At 49.4% G+C, this 23,957-nt stretch overlaps 7 protein-coding genes across 7 annotated transcripts; 3 read left to right on the forward strand and 4 right to left on the reverse strand.

Annotated features, from left to right (window-relative positions):
* Positions 1–312: 312 nt before the first annotated feature.
* On the forward strand, positions 313–2,277 carry N7508_006330 (serine/threonine-protein kinase; the record flags this gene model as incomplete). Its single annotated transcript, XM_058464396.1, has 1 exon — positions 313–2,277. One exon carries the CDS (start codon positions 313–315, stop codon positions 2,275–2,277), a length of 1,965 nt encoding a protein of 654 aa, XP_058318249.1.
* Positions 2,278–3,097: 820 nt separating this feature from the next.
* On the reverse strand, positions 3,098–4,128 carry N7508_006331 (mitochondrial 54S ribosomal protein uL15m; the record flags this gene model as incomplete). The annotated part of the gene is made up of 2 exons (XM_058464397.1): positions 3,098–3,740; positions 3,821–4,128. 2 exons carry the CDS (start codon positions 4,126–4,128, stop codon positions 3,098–3,100), a joined length of 951 nt encoding a protein of 316 aa, XP_058318250.1.
* Positions 4,129–4,818: 690 nt separating this feature from the next.
* On the reverse strand, positions 4,819–6,670 carry N7508_006332 (uncharacterized protein; the record flags this gene model as incomplete). The annotated part of the gene is made up of 3 exons (XM_058464398.1): positions 4,819–5,903; positions 5,957–6,230; positions 6,284–6,670. The coding sequence occupies 3 exons, from the start codon at positions 6,668–6,670 to the stop codon at positions 4,819–4,821; spliced, it is 1,746 nt and encodes a 581-aa protein (XP_058318251.1).
* Positions 6,671–14,903: 8,233 nt separating this feature from the next.
* Positions 14,904–16,699, forward strand: N7508_006333 (uncharacterized protein; the record flags this gene model as incomplete). The annotated part of the gene is made up of 2 exons (XM_058464399.1): positions 14,904–15,246; positions 15,315–16,699. 2 exons carry the CDS (start codon positions 14,904–14,906, stop codon positions 16,697–16,699), a joined length of 1,728 nt encoding a protein of 575 aa, XP_058318252.1.
* Positions 16,700–17,567: 868 nt separating this feature from the next.
* Positions 17,568–20,424, reverse strand: N7508_006334 (dynamin-related GTPase MGM1; the record flags this gene model as incomplete). The annotated part of the gene is made up of 3 exons (XM_058464400.1): positions 17,568–17,998; positions 18,052–20,067; positions 20,127–20,424. 3 exons carry the CDS (start codon positions 20,422–20,424, stop codon positions 17,568–17,570), a joined length of 2,745 nt encoding a protein of 914 aa, XP_058318253.1.
* Positions 20,425–20,880: 456 nt separating this feature from the next.
* Positions 20,881–22,158, forward strand: N7508_006335 (glutamine amidotransferase subunit DUG3; the record flags this gene model as incomplete). Its single annotated transcript, XM_058464401.1, has 4 exons — positions 20,881–20,895; positions 20,947–21,042; positions 21,100–21,832; positions 21,884–22,158. The coding sequence occupies 4 exons, from the start codon at positions 20,881–20,883 to the stop codon at positions 22,156–22,158; spliced, it is 1,119 nt and encodes a 372-aa protein (XP_058318254.1).
* A 328-nt stretch (positions 22,159–22,486) lies between these two features.
* On the reverse strand, positions 22,487–23,654 carry N7508_006336 (putative alpha/beta hydrolase; the record flags this gene model as incomplete). Its single annotated transcript, XM_058464402.1, has 5 exons — positions 22,487–22,518; positions 22,578–22,878; positions 22,935–23,130; positions 23,189–23,313; positions 23,469–23,654. 5 exons carry the CDS (start codon positions 23,652–23,654, stop codon positions 22,487–22,489), a joined length of 840 nt encoding a protein of 279 aa, XP_058318255.1.
* Between the last annotated feature and the right edge of the window lie 303 nt (positions 23,655–23,957).

Below are 23,957 nucleotides of genomic sequence, written 5' to 3' on the forward strand. Positions count from 1 at the left end.
CAACCCGACTTTTTCCAGTCACCTCCCCCAGGTACTTTACCAATACACCACGTTTGATTCCTTCTGCTATACCTACTTTCGTACCCACTTCGAATCACCTCGAGCTTTTTTCTTCCCTGGTCTTACAATTTCTTCACTTCTGAACCTCTACAGCTTACTTACAACCGTTTTTGTCCCCACTTCCGACGCTATCACCCCACAATATTCGCTTTAAACACACAGCACTGCACCGCAGAGGGTTATACAACCCTACTGCAGGCCTGTAAAGTGCTCAAAACGACCGACATACTGTTCTCCGTGCCCGTATAGGGCATGGCGCACGCCGAGAGGAACGGATTTGCGCATGGATTGGCAGGCTTGAGGATTGAAACTTCATTTCATCGAAACAGTCCCCGATGGGGCAATGAAGATGGGAGGAGAGCGACAGAAGAGGGCGATGGTATCGAGAGCGACCACATCAATGAATCTCATGATTACAACGCGCGTCGCCGCGATACTGATGAAGACCGCAGTGTGTTAAGTGATCTCCACTCAGCGACCCCTCCCATTTCTGTCCCTCGCCCAGACGAGCAGCCAACGGACAACGATGAAAATTTCCCACACAAGCCCGACGATATTCAGGGCTCTCCACTTGATAGCTATTTGCAAACTCGTCGACCCTCTATCAGTTTCAACCCGAAGGTCTCCGTGGACTCTGGTAACCAGGTCCCCTTGGAGGAGCCACTTTCGACTGGCGATGTGAAGAACCGACCACCGCAACGATTCGAGTCTCGCAGCTCAGGACTTCGGAATGCTCTTTCTCAAGATGACGAGTCCATCGATTCGCAGCACGACTCTTTGTGGAACCCCAAACAATCTCAGGCTCGGAGTTTCCCGACCGGACAATCCCGACCGCAGTCCTTTGGGAAAGCCGACGATGCTTCAGCCGTGGGAACGGAGATCGACCATCCGACGTCACTTACATCGCAGTCAACAGTATCTCCGACCACAAGCGAGGTGCGAACTCCGCCCGATGATTCCCACTCGACGATGCTGTCGCCGTTTTGCATGGCATCGCCAAATCAATCTTTCCCATCCCCAGAAGATCGCAGTTCATGGTCTGGGAGCATCATGACTCCTTTCGGAAGCAAGTCTCGCAGTTCGGTTCTTGACCGCAGTAGCAGTCTTCGCAACTCTACGCGGCATAGTTCTCGTAGATCCACTACCTCTAGCGGCAAATCGCCTGCCAGCATGTTTCTTTCTATGTGGAGCAACCGTGAAGAGCCTGCTCCACAGCCTGATGATGAGGGACAGATGGTTGGAACAGACTATGTCCTTGGAAAGCAAATCGGGTTTGGAGGTTTCAGCACTGTGAAAGAGGCCTATAAGGTTGAAGAACATGGTGAAACCAGACGGCTTGCAGTCAAAATTGTAAAGAGAAACATCACGGACCGAAGCGAAAAGGAAAACGATGAAGTACAGGCAGAGTTCGACCACGAAGTGCGAGTTTGGCGGTATCTAAACCACCCACATATTCTGACGCTTGATGCCGTGTACGAAACAGAATACGCCACGTTTTGCTTCACCAAGTTTGCTATTGGTGGTACTCTTTTCGACCTCGTGCGCCAGAACCGATCAGGACTTGACACACATCTTGCAAAGAAATATACCTACCAGTTAGCCAGTGCTATTCGCTACCTCCACGAAGATGCGCACGTTGTCCACCGAGACATCAAGCTTGAGAACTGCTTGCTTGATCCCATTGAGGCTGCAGACGGCACAACCTCTTCGACCTTGATCCTTTGCGATTTTGGAATGGCGGAATGGATGTCCGTCGACGACGGCGGTGACTCCCCAGATCCCTACGACGACGCAGCTGACCGTCCCCCGCTCAAACAAATCGGTCCCGCGGGCTCCAGTACCAGTGTCGCAGGCAGCTTGGAATATGCATCTCCCGAACTACTTCAATCAGAAGACGGCGTGATCCACCCTTCAGTTGACATCTGGGCATTTGGCGTCATCGTCTTCACTGTTGTCGTTGGTTCACGTCCCTTCCAAGATTCATTCGCACCTCGCATCCAAGCAAACATTCTCAGCGGCACCTGGAACCACGATGCCGTTTTTGGCAAGGCCACAGACCCGGTTATCCGCAAGGATCGCCAGAATGCCCTCGACTTGATCCGAGGATGTCTAGAAATGGACATGAACAAGCGTTGGACCATCCGTGATATCATGTCATGCGCTTGGCTCCGTGAAGTCGCCGAGACTGAACCCTCCGACACCGTGTGGAAACTATGAGCGTCTTAGTTTCCGTCAGTCTATATATACCGGTTTTTCGACCACTATGATACCCATTCGTTTTCTTTTGGACTGTCAGCATTTGCTATTGTTCACGAATTATTTTCGATATCCATTTTTGCAGCGCGTTTTTCATTTCGGTTTATTTCATTTTGCTTTTTTATTTCGGGCTTGGTATTGGGTTAGGCATCACGAGACGGATGATTACGATTTTACATGCGGATTCCTGGTACACATGGCGTTTCCCCCTTCCTTTTTTTTTCTCGCTCCAATTTGTTCTCTGTTGTACTTTATCATGCGAGTTCTGTTCTCGCATTTGCCAATCTGTGAGATAATTGTTTGGGTGGCTGGACCGTCCTGCATATCGGATATAATGATATGGCTATGCTCTGCAATCTATATTCAACATAAATAATCTGCAGAATAGAACTCCCGAGTATGTCTCAACTACTAGCCCTACAAACAACATACAACAGGCGTTATAAGCTCTTTCACTCCCCCGCCTTTATAGGATCAAATTGATTAACCTGCAGCACTCAGAAATGGGCAAAAAAGAGCTGAAAAAAAGAGAGGCCATGTTAGTTAAGACAATGCATGAAATTGTATACTCGCTTCGAGGATCTTGTATGGAAATTGTCTAATGCTTGATAGCATTGTGAACAAATTCATGACTCCAGTTATAAAAGTTAAGGCTAAATTCCTGAATTGCATAGCCAAACATATCCAACAGCTATTGATACATGTACAAAAAGGTGTACTCAAAACAAATGCAAAATGCACAGTAGACAAGGTCTATCCCCCATCAACCAAGCCAAACGATCTACCAAAGTCTGTTCTCCGGCAAGACCTTCTTCTTCGTAACACCAGCAGCAGACTTCCGCTCCTCAGAAGAACGGAAGAAGAGACTAGGACCCTCAGAGCCCTTGAGCAAGTGGCTCAAGTAACCCCGATGCGCAGGGTCACGATAGTACTCAATATCGCGACGCTTAGTCGGATCGGGAAGTCGATACTTACCAGTCGCGACCTCCAGAACATCAACATCAACAGGCTCAGCCGCAGACACAACCTCAGCACCCTGGGCAGCGCGATAAGCCGCCGCAGCAGCCTGCAGCAAACCTGGCGAACCGGACTTCAGGTCCCACTGCTCGGAAATAAACGAATGCGTCTCGCCGGCCAGAATGCGTCGGATCGAAGAGGCAGTGTAATAGCGTGTCGTGACGGACCCCCCAAGATTCTCGATGGCGTTGATGGCGGAGGCGGAAGCGCGCGAGGCGACGATGTGGATGGGTTGTTTTAGGGATTCGGCGCCGTCGCCTAGGATCTTGACTCCGTCGATTGGCCGGTTGATGCAGCCGGAGCTGTGGAGTTCTTTTACGGTGATTGGGAGGGATGGGTTTAGGCGGCCTTGGTCGATCCAGGCTTGGATGCGGTCTAGGTTGACTGTTGCCATGTCGACGGAAAAGCTGGAGCGAATATATTAGCCGCTATTATGAGACTGGGTTTGAGGAGAGGGTTGAGTCCACTGGTGTGGGTTAAAACTTACATGTTGACACCACCACGCTCACCGTGGACGATGATATCCTTCGTCTGGCCACCATTAAAGCGGGCGGGAACTTTGCCGTGCTGGCCTTGACCCTTGTGACCGCGGCCGGAGGTCTTACCCTTGCCTGAGGATGGACCGCGACCTCTCCGGATGCGCTTGTTGTAAGCGGAGGGATTGTCGGAGAGAGAGGCTAGGATTGAGGCATTGCGGGATTGCGGGAGGAGGAAGGCGAGGGGTGAAGAGCGCTGGAGGATGGGCCTGGCGGCGAGTTGCTGTAGCTGCGTTGGCAGCGCCATCAGTTGAGGCATGGTGTGACGATGGATCTTTGTTGGGTTCGTTTGGGGACGGAGGTTCGAGATTCTCTGTTCCGGTGGGTTATCTTTGTTCCGGTCCGGGACCCTAACTCTTTAGTTTCACTTGATTTGGCTGTTCAAGGTGTCATTGTCAAATTATAAGGTAAGAAAGAGGTTATGCGAAAATTTTATATGTACTAGTCTATTAATGTGATCTATCATCGAGTGGTGACATTATACCAATCCCAATCATTCTACTCCACGATCCCATGCTCATTACAATGAGGGACAAAAGTACCGGATGGTAAAATCTAGTATCATATGCTCTTAGCTAAGTCTGCAGGGCAGTAATTAGCAACTCCAAGTATGCAAATGCAAACAGCAAAAAGCCGACTATGCTCGAAAGGCACCTCCATAAAACAGAACAAGAAACCATGAACAACGCCGAATATACCAACCCTGACTGTAAAGATGTTCAGAGTGGCAAGCAAATCTAAGATGAAGCGCCAAAGATATGCAAGGTAGAATCGTGAGAAACGAAAATGCACAGGGTGTGTACATAAGTCAATAGAAATGACAAGCAAGAGAAGAAGATATAAAAAAATGTACAGCGAATGAGAGTTTTGGTTGGCTTCTCGTCGAGGTCGTAATGCAGTGAAGTCGTAAACAAGGAGATTGGAGTTGTAAAAAGATTGAGGGGAGACTTCAACCAGAGTAACTGGTCGGCGGGTAGATAGGTTGGAGGTAGGGGGCCTGGTTCCACGCGTCGGGCTGGTTGTAGGGCAAGAGACCGGTCTTGCGGGAGGTTTGACCCTTGCCGAGCGGCTGATAGTGCATGTGGTCAAAGGGCACACTGCGCTGCTGCTGCAGGGAGCTCGATGGGGGAGGAATCAACAGGGTGTGGACGGAGCGCACAGGCCGATAAGGCGAGTTGCGGTTGGCGAGGAAGAAAGACGGGGAGAGATGTGTCTGAGGGGTGTGGACGGAGTAGGCAGAGGCAGCTGGTGAGACTGTAGCAGAGGACACGCCATATGGAACTTGGTGTCGGCCCAGGTCGGTAAGCGAAGGCGTGTACATGCCTGGTGTCATCGAGGGCACGCTGAGGGGAGGCATCTGCTGCCAGTTCGTAGGCCGGTTGTAGATAGAAGGCATGAGTGCGGGAAGTTGAGAGGTCGCGTTAGAAGGAAGCGACTGAGGCATTGGATTGGAGGTAGGAAGGTGAGGAAGCGGAAGACGAGACGAGTTTCCGACCATTGGTGCCACCGGGGCAGAGGTTGGAGTCTGGACTGGAGGCAGGGTGGGCATCGCATTCAGGGTCACCGGGACCGTCATACTAGGAGCTGAGGTGGTGGAGGACATTGCCAGCCGCTTGGTTGGGTGCAGTCCATCATCCTCATCGCGACTGCGTTTCCGGGAGACTCCCGTCTCAGGCTGTGGCGGGAGGTTGTATGGCAGTCCGTTGAGAGGCATGTACCAGTTGGGTTGGGAGTGGGGGCGGAAGGAGTCGGTCCCCGGGGGCGACGGCAACTTGGAAGATGGCGACTGCGACTGCACCCGAGGCGGCGAGATTTGCAGCATAGGTGCCGATTCGGTAGGCAACATTAACGCTTGGTTGAAGTAGTCACCGAATAAACCCAGCTTGGTGTGCCACCGGGCCCATGCAGCCTCCGAGGAGAACAGGTCATAGCGGATGTTGCTGAGAAATTCGACCTCCATGATGTGAATTTCATGCACAGCAATGCCCGATACTTCAGCCCAGGTCTTGTTGGTGTAAGTGTTGTCATCCAAAACTAAGCTGAGTCAGCATTTCCAATCTCCAGGCGGTGAAGCGATAAGAACTCACATTTATTGCCAAGCATCAACGCAACCGTCATCAACCGGAACTCGCTGCCTTTCTTGCCTTTGACTCCGGAGTTGAACTTCTTCAGTCGGTAGATAAATAGCAGGGCCAGTAGAATGACATTCTGGCTCACTTGTGTAGTCGACAGAATCGTAGCCACCCACTTCTGAAATCCGGGAGTAGGCATCGCTTCAGCAACGAGGGAAGGTACAGGATATTGGCGATCTTCGATAGCTTGCAATTTGGAAGTCTTTTCGAACCAGAACAGGCAGGTCATCTACTGAGTATTAGCATAAGCTCACTTGGCAACTGAAGCTTCCTAATGCTCACCTGCGCCGCGAATTCAGCCAAGTTTCCCTTGCTGTTGTTGATGGTCGAGGGTATCCGGAGTTGCGATCCTGATGTGTTCGACTTCTTTTGCGCGGTTGGCTCCGGCGCTTCCTTGGCCGGTGCCGAGTGACTTTGCGGTTTCATAGCGGCCATCATGGATGATGAGATCGAGTCGAAAGAGCGATGATTGTAGAGGTGGGAAGGTACGCCGCTCGGCTTCCCATATGGAACTGAGGGCATGGCATTGTAGGTGACCCCGGTCATGTCGCTGGGAGGTGTAGGTAGACCGTTCCGGAATGGAACAGTCCAAAAAGCCGAGGTATCCAGGGCTTTGTCCTCAGTTAGGGGGAAAGTTGTAGAAGAGTGGAAGTCGGCAGTTGAAGACATAGGGAAAGAATATAAGCTCGACACATAGGGTGTTGTACGGGAGGTTTTTCTTAGGAACCACGATCAGAGCAAATCAAAGGCGGAGTGAGCCGAGTTTTCAGTAACCCATGTTCCTATTCAGTGAATAGTCACCCTCAATTGGAATGCGATCAGGGAGAAAAGGGTGTGAATAAGGACCAGAGGGGCAGTGTGAATGATGTATATAGAGTGACCACGATAGGCCTAAAGAAGATAAACCAGTAGAGATCCAAGCTCCACCCAAGGGAAAATAATAATAAAAAAAAAATCAAAACGGAAGTGAAAAATAAAATAAATTGACGAAAATTATAGCAAGTCAAGGCATCATCTCGAAGTCCCACCCGGAGAAAGCGAGAGCCAGAAAGTTTGACCCGGACGCAGGTCCAGGTTGATCCTCCTTTCGTTTGTCCGGTTTGGTCAATCTAGATTGTCTCTGAAAAATAAAGAGAAAAATTAAAAAAAAAATATATATATATATGTATATGTAAGTGGGTGTGCCTAGAAAGGGTAGGTGATGTTGACCCTAAAAGCGAGGACTGTGTTCGGAACGACTAGTGAAAATCAGATTTCAAGTGTGAAATGAAAGAAGTCAGGTTTCATGGGTTCACCAATAGTAAGGCTAGAGGTTAGTACCAGTAAATTACGCAAAAACCGTGTTATGCGTGTTATGCGAGGTGGGAAGTGCAAGCATGTACGCCTCCGTCCTGCAAAGGAAAAAGGGCTAAAGGGGGGCAGCAAAGCAAAGGGTAAGGGCACCAATAATGAGAGAAAGAAGATCATTTGAGGCCCAGACAGGGATAACTGCTAAGAATGGTGCATTCTTATGTAAGAAGGCAAACCGTGTGTGTCGTCGCCAATGAGGAGGAAGTATGGGAATTCCAGAGTCCACCTCTTAACTTGGAGTATTTCCCATGTCCCGTGTACGACCGGAATCCCATGGTTGAGTACTCCCCGACTTCATTCGTCTAATTTGTTAGTCCAAGCCGAGCAGGTCAGCCCGGAGGAGTATTGGCCCTGGTTTCACTCTCGACCCATCTAGACGGCCTCACCTGAAGGTGTTGGATCGGCATATACACTCTACAGATTACCCTTTACCACTTACCACCTACATTTACCACGTACGCTTACCACTGACGCTTACCACTTATCACCATTACCACCTAGACGCATGCAAAGGTATACTACAAACCTTCTCCAAGGATCATCAGTCCACGCCACCAGTTCACGAAACCAGACGGTAGTAAATAACTCCCTTAGCTCTCAAGCCCTTGGCGTTAACCCAGAACCGGGCCAAGGTGAACAGAAATTGGGAAAATGAGGTGGCCTCCACTTCTCGGGATTCTGAGCCACCGCCACGGTTTTTTTCGTTTCCAGAACCCCAGATAGGTGGAGCAAAAAGAAGTTGCCAGGTCGGAGTTAACGCGGTGCTAGGACTCGTCACAGTCATACGGGCAAAGGTCTTCTGAGTGGCCACATCTCTCAACCTCCTCGCACGTCCTCGGTGGGTCTAGAAAAGGAGTTCAATGGATCCCAATCTTTCCTTGCCACGCCGGTTGCGGTACTCGCTTTCGCATCCCAACCCCCGACTGCTCCACACACGGCTTTTCACCTGTCGCCTGTTGCGGGCAAAGAGTCTGTTCACCTCAGATTCGTAATCGAAATAACGATGTAGCCAGGAAATCTTAGAAATCTAATTCTCGGCCCTAGGCTTGGAAGGGTCTGGAATGCAGTATACACTTCCCCCTATATCCGATCTTTTCTACCTTTGAGCGGAACACTCTCCTAGCAAGGAAAACACCCGAATCCCCATTGTAGTCACGGGGCATTAAACATCCCCGTCCCGATTGGCAGTACAGAGTTTCCGGAGCCCAAAGTCCCTCGGGGGGGCTGGGAGCAGCTGAAGCCGATCACTTCCATACAAATGTGGCAGCCACTTACCGGACTGTTCCGTCTGGACTATCACAAGGATGTAGATTAATTACGCAGTACACCTTCATCATTACACAACGGGCGGGGCTTTGATTCCGCGCTGCGTCCGTCAAGTTGCTTTAAAACTTTTATTATTGTAACCTATCTCATGCGTCAGGTTAAAAAAAAAAAAAAAAAAGAAGGCACCAGCTTGTTCGGATATGAACGCCGTGTTCTGTCCCTCTTACCCAGCACGGCTCCTTGCATGTTCATCCTTGCGGATACAGTAGCAGTAGCAACCGAGTACACTACACTATTTGCGATGTAAACGGCAATAGTCAATAGTCACTTCTTACTTGGTATATGTGACCCTTTTCCCCCTGTCCTATTTATCCTACCCTGCGCCTACTGTACATGTACTGTATGTTCCAGCGGCTGCTGCGGATTGTTGCTTCCGAGGCATCGGCTCAAAGGCAATTAATGTTCTTCCTGGCGTCACTCGGTCCACTTTGGAGAAAATGGAGAGAGTCAAAGTCAGAGTCAGACTTGCGATCGCCTGGTTGAACATGGATCCTAGTTCCCAACCACCCAGGGGGTTTAAACCGACACTCCGTCCGCTGATCAGGCCTTCTTCGCTTGCTGGGTGTGGGTTATTACCACATTAATTTATCTGACGTAGAGAGCAACCCGTGCTTATACAGCCTACACGGGGTGGGACTGTTCGTGCGAGACTGCTTGGCACCGATCCATGGATATCTCTATACAATCTCATCTGCTCAGGGGGTCTACGCCACCGACAATCTCTGAGCCTCGACCCTTTGTACAGTCTAGTAACAGCAATCGCAAGGGCATGTTATGCAAGCTGCAACCACCAGGGCCTTTCGTGCCGTGTGACTCAAACAGGTCATCTCGAGCCATCAGTTGATGCCTTTTGAGGCTGATCGCACATTTGAGACTGTGCTTCAGCCCCTCTCCGCGCAGGGGCCAAATGGGAAAGGGTAAAAAAGAAAAGGCCAAAGGGGGTAAGATGAGATGAATCCACTCGTCTACAGCGCAACCACAAACTCCTCGAACTAGATAACACCGAAATTAGCCTTTGCCCGGATTCGTATCTGCATTCTGAAAGCGCCCCGAGAGCAGCGAAATGCATTGTGTGTTTTGTCTTTGACTTTTCCCCCGCTTAAGGATCGGTGTAGAGAGATTGCAATTTAGTGTGTAGGATACCTCGTAGTATAGTGTGGGGTGTTGCCTATTACGTCGCCTGGCTCAATGTCTCAAAGATTATCTATGGTCTATTCTTGTAAGTCTAGAGCGTGGAGTAGTCTTCGCGAATCAAACGGACCACAATGCTTTCCGGTGTCCGACACAAAATTGATTATTCTTCTGCCTTACAGAGCACACTCTTACATTTTGTGGAGTCGCCAACGCGTACAGAATTTCAACCTTGACTTTTCCCGTCTACATCCGGGAACCGCCACAGATTTTCTGTCTTGGATAGTCTGGTAGGGTTTGAGATTTTTTTTTCTTTTAAAAAAAAAAAAAGAACCAGATCTGAGCTCACTTCCAATGCAATTTGATTTGATTACATTTTTCCACGTACCGTAACTTGTTTCAGCTACACCATGTACAGTACCAGCCGCGCTGTCCCGCCTATAGGAACCGCCTCTCCCGCCTATAGGAACCGCCTCTTATCCTCCCGCCAAAGCCCAAGGCCCGGGGTGTCGCAATGCCAGGTACAGACCCGAGGCAAAAGCTGGACTTGTTTCCAACTAGGTGGTAAGCGATCCGGGGGCTTAACAAAGTTCCAGAGAGGCCTCTGAATGGGGTCACTTACCCAGTCAGACTAGGTACTTGGTGTCTCTGTTTTTGCCTTGCCTCTTGGTGGGGGCGGGTGAGATATGAGATGTGAGGTGAATACACTACAAGAACAAGGAATACATGTGGGATCTTCCAGGCGAGGGGACGGATATGCGGCAATTCGAGTTCAAAGCCTTCATTGTTGATCCATGGATGTATGCGATCATCGTATGTCGGCCGTCATGGACGTCTCATATACTTCCCGATTTGAATTGCTTAAGATTCCGAGTTAAAACAAAGGACATGATTCAATGACTTTGATTTGTTTACAGTTTATTTGAATCCACATCATCACTGAAACCAAATCCAAATCCAAATCCAAATCATTTTCCAAAAATATTTGGTGGCTGATAACGCCTGGCTTTTCCATTCAGGCTCAGCGCCCGTGACCTTAGCCAGGGAACACAGGTGGCGGCATGTCTTTGCCGTAACATCCTTTCGTGTTCCGTCATCTTTCATCAAGTTACTTTCTCGGCAATCGCGGGTTGGGGCAATTCGCACTCTACGACCGGCTTTGGCCATTGTAGCCAGGGTTTGGGTGTCCGGGGGTGTTGAGTCAACGTTATGTCTTGAGACTTCGAAACTAGCAATGTGGGGGTGTACTTGGATCAATACAAAACTAACCTGTTTTTGTTGGTCTCATTGGTCTGTTATTCCTTCGGTCTTGGTCTTGGTTTTGGTCTGGATGTGCTCGGGTTACTTCCTGGCTGACCAGGATGTACTCCCAAGTCTGATTCAGTTTCTGGTTCTAGTCTCGGTTCTGGTTTTGATACTTTTGTTTGTCCCGATCGATCTAGATATACAGACCTCATCCTGGACGAGAGGGATTCATTCATGAAACGCTTTCAACCGTTGTCGTACATCACACCAAGGACCAGGACCAGATGTCCTTGAATGAAAGCCGTCAGTTGCGTACCGGCCCGGACTCTCTGTCAGAGGCTAAAATTCCTCGAAATGCGAGGTGCCTGCTTGACGATGCATGTTCCTTCTCAATTCACATTCGCATTCGCATTCGCTTCACTGGACATGCACATCTGCTTTCACATGGAGTCTGAATTTCTCAACTCGCCCGACGGTCAATGAGTATCTTCAATTGGGCGTGGAAGAGAACTTCCAATGTAAAGTCCCTTCCTTTGACTCGAGACAAATCAAGCGGCTCGGCCTGTCTTCATGGGTACTGGCATGTGAGTTGGGTTTGACATGATGGTATTCGTTCACGCGTAGAGCTCCTCAAAGCTCCCTGTGCTCAAAGCTCCCTGTGGACCATTTCACTCATATTGCCGACCGAGATGATCGACATCAAGAATCATCAGTGTACCTCATTCACTGCGTCCCTACTGCTTCTGATGTATATGCATACTCAAACTGGAACAGTACATGGCCTCGGGTTGGACGGAGGCTCTCCGCCAACCAACCCAAGCATCCAACGCCCATGGCGTTGAGATTCAAATACGCACGCAGTGCATCTTACTAAATCTCCAGACAATGTCGCCAGGGCAAGGCAGAATCAATATGCAGTCGCAGGGCAGATTGCCAATATACTCAACCCAGCTATACCCCAGGAAATCAAGCTGATACACGGCTGCAACCCCCACAGCAATATTCCGGCATTACGATCCAGCCTCCTGGCTATGGCTCTTCAATGGAAACATGCATCCTCGGATCCAAGCTAGTGTGTCCCACGTACTATCCACATCCTGTGTCCAAGGACGGGACAGGGCAGTTCTACAGAGCGGATGTATGTATGAGTCCCCGTCACACAAGCAACCGCACTCACCTAGGCGCATTCACCTCAAATATGGGCCGACCACGAGCATGAGCATGAGCATAAGCGATGCCAATCTCAACCACCGCAGTAAACCAGAAAACAAGGACTGGCAATGCCGAAAAGGGGACCTCACTCTGCACCAGCTCTGGGTTATTGTACTGTATGCGCTATGTAAACTGTCGATGTCAATGTAGATGTAGACTAGACTGCATACGAGCGTCGAAAATGTGATATGTGATATCTTGTCCGACACGGAGTCGCCGACAAACTTGCACGACCAATACAGATCGAGACCAAGATCCTGATTCAATCCTTGTTGTCATTGCAATTTAAATCTGAACTTGGATCAGTTAATTCTATTGTGAGTGAAGATAAGTGGTGGTTGTACAGGTATCGGCTATATGTCTTTTTTTACATATCCATTTGTATATAATCTGCATGACAGCTATCAAATGTTGCAATTTAACAGATAGACTCGAAAATAAGAAAAGGAAGTGAAAGGAAGCCCAGAGTAGGGCGAAAACAATGTATGAAACGATATACTCGCTTTGAGACTAGGTTTCGTATAGACTGTTTGATACTTCACATCAAGCACTGTATAAACATTGATGGCCCTTGCTATATCCAAGCCTTGAGACCGCTTGTACACAATCTCACTTGCATAAGAAACACACACACACACACACACACACATATATATATATATACATACAGTACACATGTGTCCTCAACCTCAATCAAACAAACAGAGTGTACCAACAATTAACAACCACCAAACATCGTACAAAAGCCTAGGACAAACATGAGGACCAAGGACCAAGAATCAAGAACTATCTCAATTGCCCAGTCTTCCAATCCCCAAATCCAGCATCCAAGTGTCCCCCGCCTTGCTTACTTTCATACGGTGTAGAGCAGACATACGCCGTCCCATTTCCAGCCCAGCTGAACTGTAACTCGGAGCGGCGGGTAGAACTTGTCATATCGCTCATGTCCAACTCCTCATTACTCAAGTCTAGAGTCATCTCCCCCATATCTGAGGTATATTATAGCAGTCAAGGTTACATCGCACCGTTTGAAGGGTGCTGTCAGATTATTTTGATTGGGAGGTTCCCGTGCAATCGTGGTCTATAAGAGTATTGGGGGTCCCCGTTGGATTATATTGTGCTACTGATATTGGGTGACCTTTCTTTTCTTGCTGTCTTTGTTTCTTGATGGGTTGGCTTGGTTCGGAGGCTGCGGAGTGTGTAAGGTACCATTCAACCGACTCTGGATGGCTTGTGGTTGTTGTTTTTCCTAGTAGTTATTGCTCGAGGTTTGTCCTGGTGATTCCTGGGTCAGATGATGTCTTGTTGATATCCTGGTGTCGTGGTTGAGACACATTTTCCGAATAGCGTCGTGTGTTTATATGGTGTCTTGTAATGCGTCCATGTCTCATGGTATATTGATGACCTACATGTTTGCACTGATTTGCGCAGATAATGAGGGTATTATATGCTGGGCTTAAAATTGTATTGACGATTGATAGGTGCTCCAAGCAACAACCCAGTATGACATCCATTTATCACGGACTGGAAATCTTGTTAGAAGGTATGCAGACCACACCCACAGAAACGAATCGACTGTTCCAGCATTCCCAGGCCAATTCGCAAGTAAACTGGAATATTACAAGCACTGGCATGCCACCTGTGATTTACAATGCCATTTCGATCCCCCTCTCTGTGGAAAACAGGTTTCATCCCTACTATCCACACCTACCTGGGTCATATCAACTCGTCTTTTAGAATGCGGCAGAAGACGGCACCAAAAACGAATGAACGGCAATAACATCCAATCGACGGTGAAATGGAACGCGTGTACCGCCGATTGGGCGTTGCAAAGGTCTACAGTATTCAACATACCATGCGGAGCATCAAGGTCTAAAGTATAAGAACCGACCACACCGAGCATCAACAAGGTTTAGATGGGAGAAATCGGATGGTGACGCAAGTGGATCTCAGCACTTCCCCGGATTTTGATTCGCACAATAAGCTCTAGCGCCGGTTGTGGACGGGTGTCATAGAGGAAACTGTAGGAAGTGCTTCGTATATGCGGAATAGGTATGCGGGTAAATCCGGTCGGGATTTCGGGAGGAGCATAGGGCTGGATATTAGTGATTTGGGGGGGGGGGAATAGCTTGAGTCATATTTGCTATTCATATTTCATAATTCCCCAAACGCGAAAGTCGCTAGTATTCCCCTATTGGGGATCTTCTCCTCAGCGGTTAATTTCTCCTCACCGGGAGTTTTGTCCCCTCAGTCTCCAATTTTCTTTTTTTTTTTTTTCTCTTTTTTTTTCTTTTTTTACTTGCCGAATTTGACACTAATGAGGCAATTTTGCTGATAGCTTTACTTGGGTCCAACGCGCTAAGATATATGTATATAGTCGATCTTGCATTCACACACAATGAAGCTGTAGCTAGTTAAGTTGGCAGAAAAATAGAAATAAAGTAGACAGTACCTTGCTTAACTACAGGAAGCACGCCATTGCCCAGGTACCCAGTACACGGGAGCCCCCTTTGGTCCGGCCACACCGATTCGCCCAAAACAGCAACGCGATCAGAAGCTTATCAAAGATTTTTCCTTGATATAGGGAGCTTCTCTCCCTTCAACTCCATCCCCTTTGGAATCATCATTTTGGTGCACAATGGCTGGCAGTACGCGGGCTATTCGCTCCCAGATGGCTTCCATTATGCAGCTGTCCTCGGTGTCGCGCCGGTCGATTTCGACATCCCTTCGCGCTCCAATCCAGGCTGCTAAGCCTACCTCCATCTCGCGCATCGCTCGCCGTGGCTACGCTGATGCCGCTCCTACTCCTTCGCCTGCTCAGCCTCCCAAGAAGCGTTTCAGAGCCCTTCGCTGGGCCTGGCGTTTGACCTGGCTCTCCGCCATTGGTCTGACCGGCGCTGTCGCATACAGCATCCTTGAACTCCGTCAACCCCCCGAGCAGTTCGCGCCTGACCCTGAGAAGAAGACTCTGGTCATCCTCGGTATGTTCCGGTCGCAGTCACCGATCTCGCCCGGCTGGATTGTCACTAACACGGGCCACTTTTTGCAGGAACTGGCTGGGGATCCGTCTCCCTCCTGAAGAAAATTGATACCGAGAACTACAACGTTGTCGTCGTTTCCCCCCGTAACTACTTCCTGTTCACTCCCCTGCTGCCCTCATGTACCACTGGTTTGATCGAGCATCGCTCGATCATGGAGCCTATCCGCAACATCCTGCGCCACAAGAAGGCCAGTGTTAGGTTTTACGAAGCCGAAGCCACCAAGATCGATTACGAGAAGCGCGTTGTTTACATCAGTGACGATTCCGAGATCAAGGGTGATGTCGCTCACACTGAAGTTCCCTTTGACATGCTCGTGATCGGTGTTGGCGCCGAGAACGCTACTTTTGGTATCCCCGGTGTTCGCGAGAACTCCTGCTTCCTCAAGGAAGTCGGTGACGCTCAGAACATCCGCAAGCGTATTATGGACTGTATCGAGACTGCCTGCTTCAAGGACCAGACCGAGGACGAGGTCAAGCGTCTGCTGCACATGGTTGTGGTTGGCGGTGGCCCCACTGGTGTCGAGTTCGCCGGTGAGCTCCAGGATTTCTTCAACGACGACCTCAAGAAGTGGATCCCCGAGATCAAGGACAACTTCCACGTTACTCTCGTCGAGGCTCTTCCCAATGTTCTTCCTATGTTCTCCAAGCAGTTGATTGACTACACGGAATCCACCTTCAAGGAGGAATCAATCACTATCCGTGCCAAGACTATGGTCAAGAATGTTACCGACAAGTACATCCAGGCCGAAGTTACTAAGCCCGATGGCACCAAGGAGCTCGAGACTATCCCCTACGGTCTGCTCGTCTGGGCTACCGGTAACGCTGTCCGCAACGTCGTCCGTGACCTCATGAACCAACTCCCCGCCCAAGCCGAATCCCGCCGTGGTCTTCTAGTCAACGAATACCTCGTTGTGAACGGTACCGAGAACGTCTGGGCCGTTGGTGACTGCGCCATTGCCAACTACGCTCCCACCGCCCAGGTCGCTGGTCAGGAGGGTGCTTTCCTGGGTCGTCTGTTCAACACCATGGCCAAGAGCGAGGAGATCGAGAAGGAGCTCCAGAAGCTCTCCGAGCGCCAGGCTCTTGCCAAGGGTGATGAGGAGCGTAACCAGGTCCTTGCCGAGATCCGTGAACGCCAGAAGCAGCTCCGCCGCAACAAGCAAATCGGTCCCTTCCAGTACTCGCACCAGGGTAGCTTGGCCTACATTGGTAAGGAGCGTGCTGTGGCCGACATCAGCTGGCTGAGCGGCAACATCGCCAGCGGTGGTACCATGACCTACCTGTTCTGGCGCTCCGCCTACCTGAGCATGTGCTTCAGCACTCGCAACCGTGTCCTTGTCTGCACCGACTGGGTCAAGGCTAAGCTCTTCGGTCGTGACGTGTCCCGCGAGTAAACAATTCCAGTCGCGACGACCGTCTGTACTATTGCCAAACCGAACACTACATTTTCTTTTTCTTTCGCTCCTATATCAGGGACACATTAACACCGTGTCTTGCCACGCCACCTACTACAACCCATTACTTTACGCCCCGCCATATACTTGTCTCTCGTCTCTACTTTCCCTTTACAACTACAGCCGTGATAGACTTATCCATTTTCCCGTCTTGTTTCTTATGACCCTGCCACTGGTACTGTGATTGGTTCCCCTCGCTTGAGGGGGAAAAAGCATTAATTTGCCATTCTTCTTTGTTTCGCTCTCGGTTTCTTTTTCTTGGGGACTGTACGCTATATAGGATTATAGACTGGGTCTGGAATCGTTGTCTTGAACCTGTTACTGTTACTCTTATGAACCTCTATCTGTCTAACCTGTCCATGTAGTATCTGATTCTATGTATCAGTGGATTTCTATGGGGGTGGAGTACTCGACGCCTAGTGTGAATGGGACTCGCCATGCTTGACTTTATGTGTCAACCTTACTTGGGAGATCTTGGATTTCTTCTTACGAAGCTAGTAAGTAATTGAGAAGATATCTGTCGGATGACGATCGATTAATTGATAGACCCAAAAGAGGCTACTGCTGAGCGACACCGTATGGGATATGTACATTGACCTCAAATTGTCTAGAGATACACAAGACTAACTACCCCAACAAGAGGAAAGAGAAAGGGGGAGAAGATGGAGAGAGATGGACACGACAAAGAGGATAACATGAAGACTAGCGAAGAAGGTATCGAAAACTCCGAACAAGAAAAAGGGTGTATCAGAGAAGGGCATGGGGAGAAAAAACAGAGTAGAGAAGCTGCTCGGGCTATCATAACATCTCAGAACAAGCCCCAACGACTCCGCGTTTCCTTGCCCGGAGGAGGACGCTCTGGAGCCCGGCTGCGGCCGTCGAGTTGTCGGACACTTTCAATCTTCTGCAGAGCCAGTTCCAGCAGCTCTTTCTTGCGGATAATGTCGAGGTGCCGGCGGATACGAGGGTCCTCACGGGCAAAGCGTTCCACTTCGGCGTCGGAGAGGTGTCGACCAAGTCTTGTGTCGAGCTCGCGGGGGAAATTATAATAGAATTCGGAGAGGAGTTCGACGTTGAGGAAGAGGACAGCCGTTGAGGTGAGCTTGTCTGCTACCACATCCAGGAAGACTTCTGGGCAGTAGTACTTGTTCTTTTGAGTGGCGCATTGCTTGGAGCGAACGGCTAGAAGTCTCATCTTGATCAAGTCGGCTCGATCACGTAGGAAGAGGCCCTCTCGTCCTGAATTATAAATGTTAGTGTCTGTTAAGAACCAAGATGAGGGGAAAACTAACCTCTTTCTAACAGGGCAGCACTGAATCCACCGGCGCCACCCTCCCCGTTGCCCTCAAGTACAACATCACCCTTTCGCACGCGGTCGATGAAAGAGACCACGTCCTTGAGCTTTCGTTTTCCGACAACATCTTCCACATGCTTCATGGCTTGCTCGCAATGCTTGAGTTCGTCCTTCAGAACCCTGCCCACGTTATCTCTGCCCTTGGCCCACTCAGGGTCTTCAACCTCGATCTCAAACTTGTACGGCTTAATACAGTTCTCGACTTGGTCACTGGTGCTGAAGAATCGGTCATTCAGAATAGTGTTGCACGCGTCTGTGATTTGCTTGTGGGCGCCGGGATGGGAGGCAAATGTAGAGGAGGATAGGAGTTGGTCCACGTGGTTGTGGAGGGCATTAGCGACGACAGTAGTAGCCAATCGACCGATTCCAAGTTTTGTTAATGAAGAGGTAGAAGCATCTAATTTCCGGTGCCAGTAGAGAGACTCGGGGTCAGACTTGGGAAGGTCCTTGAGCGAATCCAATTCCAGCATAGGGGGGTCCAAGTCTTCGACGGGCTTGTTCCAGTAGCGCTGCGCCAGAATGTCCATGACCCGCTGGTCCAATTCGGCCTTCAGCATCTCGCGGACCTGGGGTCGGCCGAAGCTTTCCGCAAACGCCTTGAAAGAATGCTTGAAGCTATCAAGACTCTCAGCCAAGTGAGACTCTGCGCTCAAAGGTCGGTCATTATATTGAACCTTGAACTCGTAGGTTGCCTCCTCGAGCTCCTGGCTGATGGCATCCCTTGTTCCAGACAGGCTGGATGCCATGGTCTGCTCGAGGACGTGCATCAGGGTCTTGCGGAGCGTCGAGACACCAACTGAGACGTCGGAGTGGGGACCGAACTCGCCAGGATGAGCAGAGAAGTAAGCGTGTTCGTTCTTGAGAATAGCGCTGGTGATGTTCCCACTGCCTCTGGAGAAAAGAGCATTTGTCTGAGGAATACGGCTGACAACGCCCACGTAACCAAGTCGAAGAGGATACTTCTTATCAGAGAGGACGTCGTGTCCACGCTCGGGGCTCACAAGGTCCATCTTTGTAATCACACCGATAGTCCGTTCACCCCGAGGGTCAACTCGACGGCTGGCTCGGAGTGCTGTAGAATTTGCCAAGTCAACGTCGGCGGCCGAGATCGCCAGAATGACATTGGGGGGTTGAATGTATTTATCACAAAGGTCGTTGATCTTTTGCTTAAGCTCCGGAGGCTGGTCATGGCCAGCAACCTGGATATAGCCTGGTAGATCGATCATGGAGAGATCAGGAACGTTGGGTGAATAGATAGTGAGCTGGATAGGATCGTCTGTGACACAATCCTTTTCGGGAACAGCAAGGTTGAGGTCTGTGAGTGTGCGCTGAATTTGGGTGAAGTCTGTGATCTTGCCAAGTCCTAGAGCTGGGAATTCGCCATATTCCGACTGGGCATTGGGGGTATTGACCAAGGTCAGTTCAATAGGCCGGCGAGTCACCATGTTCGAGCCCTTGGGCAAGAACTCATGACCGACGATAGCTTCAAGTACCGAGCTTTTACCCGAGGATTGGGATCCGATGACGACAATTGACGGCAATGTGAGAGTGTCAGATTGGCCGATAGTCTGGAGGATGTTTCGAATCTCGATCATCTTGCGCGTGAGAAGCATCATCTGGTCATCTTCCGCAGCATCCCTCGCCGGGCGTACGTCCTCTTCTTCTGATTTATCGTAGCCGAATGCCGAAGTAGTCGCGGCGGCGGCAGCAGCAGTTCCAGCCCGACTTTGTTTCGGTTCCTTGTCCCCACCACCGGACTCGCCCTTTTGAGACTCCTCGTCGAGACGGAGGATCTTCTGCAGCCATTCAGGCAGATCGAGGTCTTCGGTCGTTTTGTTCCATCCGCGTTGCGTCTGGTCCGCCACATCCTGCAGTCCCTGGAACAAAGTCGATGCGGTGTTCCCCGCAGTCTCCGAAGCTTGTTTGAAAACATCCATCGCATAGTTTCCGGCCTCTTAAGAACATATTAGTCTATGATTCCACCACGTTAAACTTCGGTATTGAGAAACGTACGGGTTGCTTGGTATTGGAAGTAAGCCAGACCCGCGATTGTTGCACCTCCAAACATCGCCGGGACCCTAACAAGCTTCAACGCCAGCTTTGGAAGCATTCGGGCAAACGATATCGATCGAACAGCGGGTATATTATGGATGGCATTTGCGCCTATTGGCCATGCGCGTCCTCTGAGAGCAGCTCCACCATCTGCGCGTAGCAGACCTCCAGTCCTCGAACCTGCATTATGAATATGGCGAGCAAGGTGCCCATTCCGCAAGAGCGGACCGAGTCGATGGGAGAGGATCCTCCCACTCATTGCGATGACATTCAAAGATGAAAGAAAAGTGATGTCTACGGACTTCGGACCACTGACATCAAGGATAACAATCCCCGTGACTTGCGTTAGTGGCCGCTAGGTCGCCCGTATAGTGTTGAGTCACGTGGAGCATGACGTGCTGGGCAAGGGATGTGATTGTATTCTTTTTGTTGATTTGATAAATTCATTTTTTTCTGCTATTCGTATTTCGAGCTTGCACGCAGTCTCCAAGTGTCATTTTGTAGAATTGTGATTGGGACGCGTAGACATCTTCACCGGTTCCCAACAGTCGGTGTCTTCTTCACCTCCCACCCCACGAAATCGGCCATTGCATTGGACTTGCCACGAGCACCCTGCTATTTGGAACTTCACAGTGGTCCACTTTTGAAAGACTTGGTATCTATAGACGTCTGGCTCGACATAGTATCATCGATCTGCATCTGATCGCCAGTAGCCATGTGTCGATTCCTGGTAATAAACCAATCTTTCGAAGTTCGCGCCCAAAGCTAAAATCTTGAGTAGATATACAAAGGACGAAATGAAATCCGTCTCAGCAAGCTAATCACGGAGCCAAGTCATTCCATCCTCACTCAATCTTATGACTCACGTTTGAGACTGGTACGCTTGCACATATAGGAGTGATCAATAGCACAATCAACTAATACACAACTTCAGGATAATCGTCGGCCTGTCAACGGCGATGGATTTGGTGTGGGCTTTTACACAGACCCCAAGCTTGGACCTGAGCCTTGCATATTTACCTCAACACTTCCCGCGTGGAATTGCGAGAATCTCGAGAGACTCGCCTCAAAGACGTGCTCAGATCTCATTTTTGCGCATGTGCGAGCGACCACTGAAGGTGCTCTTGCTGAAAACAACTGCCACCCATTCCAACACCAATCCCTGATGTGGATGCACAATGGTGGCATTGGTGGATGGAACTACATCAAGCGTGCACTCGGAAGCTCACTTGCTGACAAGTGGTACCTAGGAGTGAAGGGTGGTACTGATAGCGAATGGGCATTTGCCCTGTTCCTTGACCTGCTAGAGCAAGAAGGAGTAGACCCGAGCTCTGACCCCGGCCCAGAAGGATTTGGACAGGCACTTCTTCGTCGTGTCATGATGAAAACTATTGCTCGTATCAACGAGATGGTTAGGGAGATCCCCGAGAAATATAATGTCACTGGAGTCGAGACCCGCAGTCTCTTGAACTTCGCCGTGACTGACGGCCATACCGTTATCTGCACTCGGTATATCAGCAGTAAGACAGACGAGCCCGCAAGTTTGTACTTCTCCTCTGGTACAAAGTGGAAAGAAGGTGAAACAAAGGGCCATTTCAAGATGGAACGACACGACAAAGGTGCCGATATTGTCTTAGTGGCCAGTGAGCCTATCACTTTCGAACGACGTGAGTACCCCATTATTTATGTGAATGTGGGTCATACTAATCTTGAACCAGACAACTGGGTGTCTGTTCCTACCAACTCCGTTGTAACGATTCACAAACAGACTGTGATGTTACACCCGATTCTTGATGAGTTCTATGGCGAGGATCTCAATCATGACCGTTCCTCCTGCTTTGCCGTATCCAAGGGCCTTGTCAGCACTGCTCCTGGCACCACCGTTCCGCCGCAGAAGTCGACCGAGCCTTGTGCCCCTTCAGTATCAGACAATGGTGCTGGATTGGATGAAATTCGGCCCTCACATGCCACGGAATGCGCTGTTTCGCACTAAGTTTCACGCACATGTGCCACTGATCGTCAAATCTGAGACGCTGGCTCCAAATGGCATGGTCTTAACACGGCGTCGGGAGCCAAACACTACAGGTACCTGGTTCGAATTGGAGTTCATAAATTGGAATGGAGCGTTCTTGTTCATGTGGTTTTCTGGAGATATACTTGCATCATTTAAGCCCAACCCTTTTAATTCATTTGGAGTATAGTTTCTGAACCCAATTGGAATCCTTCTCGGTCAGCTAAATATCTAAATATCTGTTGTATCATGGAGTTGGCGGAATCTGAAAGGCTGGATCTTAATTTACACAGGATTGAAACAATGCTTTCTATTCGTCGGCCTGTAGGAAATCAACAACAACTAAAACAAATCCAAAGTTAGCATCAGATCCTGAAGCCAATGAACTTTGGGATAGTTACCTTTTTTGAATTCTTCAGGTCGATCTTGAACAATCCAATGCCCGCAATCGATATCAACAATCTTTGACTGGGGGAAAAGTGACGAAATAAGCGGGAAAGCACTATCAGGTACATAGTGACTCTGAAGGCCTCGAAGAAATAGAGTAGGAGACCGAAATTTCAAAGAGCTGTCCTTGTCCGGAAAATCACCCAATGGTCCCATCGCCTTCTCCAGAATATCGAGAGGAATACGTAGTTGCAAGTGAGGCTGGTCCTTGCTTTTGACAAAATTGCTTAGTAGCCATAGTCGTACCGATGGCGACTGGGTTTACCCGTTAGCTAATTTATAGCATTTGGCAAGGATATAATGTAGCTTACCGATTCGTATTGACGGAGAATCATATCTGCTTCTAGATGAGACTTTACTTTGGCGTCGTTGGCTTTTGCCATTCCTTGAAGATAATTTGGGAAGTATGACTTCAACGGCAAATGAATTGGGCCATTGTCGATAGCAACGACTTTTGACACGAGGTTTGGATAACGCAGAGCAAGCGTCATGGCTGTTTTTGCGCCCCTGAGATCGAATTTAGCCCTGAACCATGGGATTGAAGCTGAAGACAGGATCTAATCACATTGAGTGGCCGATTACTGCCGGGCGTTCAAGTCGATGTTTTTGGATAAACGACTCAACATCCAGCGCTAGATCGACATAAGTATGGCTGGGGTGGTGGCCAGAATCTCCATGGTTTCGTAGATCCTATTTCGATGTTAGATTTGTCCATCTTATTTACATGAAAGACAGTACTAATGTGTAAACATCTTGAGAGAGCTCACTGGTCAATTTTCTGGGGGCAGGGGTTGTTAGCACAGAAACAGGAGCTATACAGTTATAGCAGTTATTCACCTGCTCACGGGTCTGTTTTCTCGTTTTGATCCAAGAAACCCATGTAGAAATATGATAGGGTGTCCCTTATTCACGTTGTGTGTCTCTGCACCTTTGGGGGAGCTATGCAATTCATAGGTCAGTGGGACTCTGGCCGCCGCAGACCCAGTTAACCCTCGCTTAAACAAGGGTTGTTTCACGTTAATCTTGAACATGAGGCCTAGCGTTAAGTAGAAGAGTTGCAGGAGGTTCCAAGTGTGTTGTCGAGTTTGTGATGGTCTTTGAAATCTTGGAGGCTGTAAAAGCCGAATACCCCGGTAACTATACATTTTGCCGAGATTGCCCAGGTGGGTCACAACAACAAACTCCAGCCCATGAATATGATCTAGACTCTATCGCAGATTATCAAATCATGGCTCTAGCTTATGAGGTATTAATCTCAATAGTTCCCAAGCTTGTTTTGACGCTTTGGGGTTGGCTTCTGAGGCATATTAGAAAATAACAAGTGGTTGAAGGTG

The sequence above is a fragment of the Penicillium antarcticum genome, assembly GCF_028974205.1.
Source record: "Penicillium antarcticum strain IBT 31339 chromosome Unknown utg000006l_segment0_segment0, whole genome shotgun sequence".
In the NCBI taxonomy this organism is placed as follows: domain Eukaryota; kingdom Fungi; phylum Ascomycota; class Eurotiomycetes; order Eurotiales; family Aspergillaceae; genus Penicillium; species Penicillium antarcticum.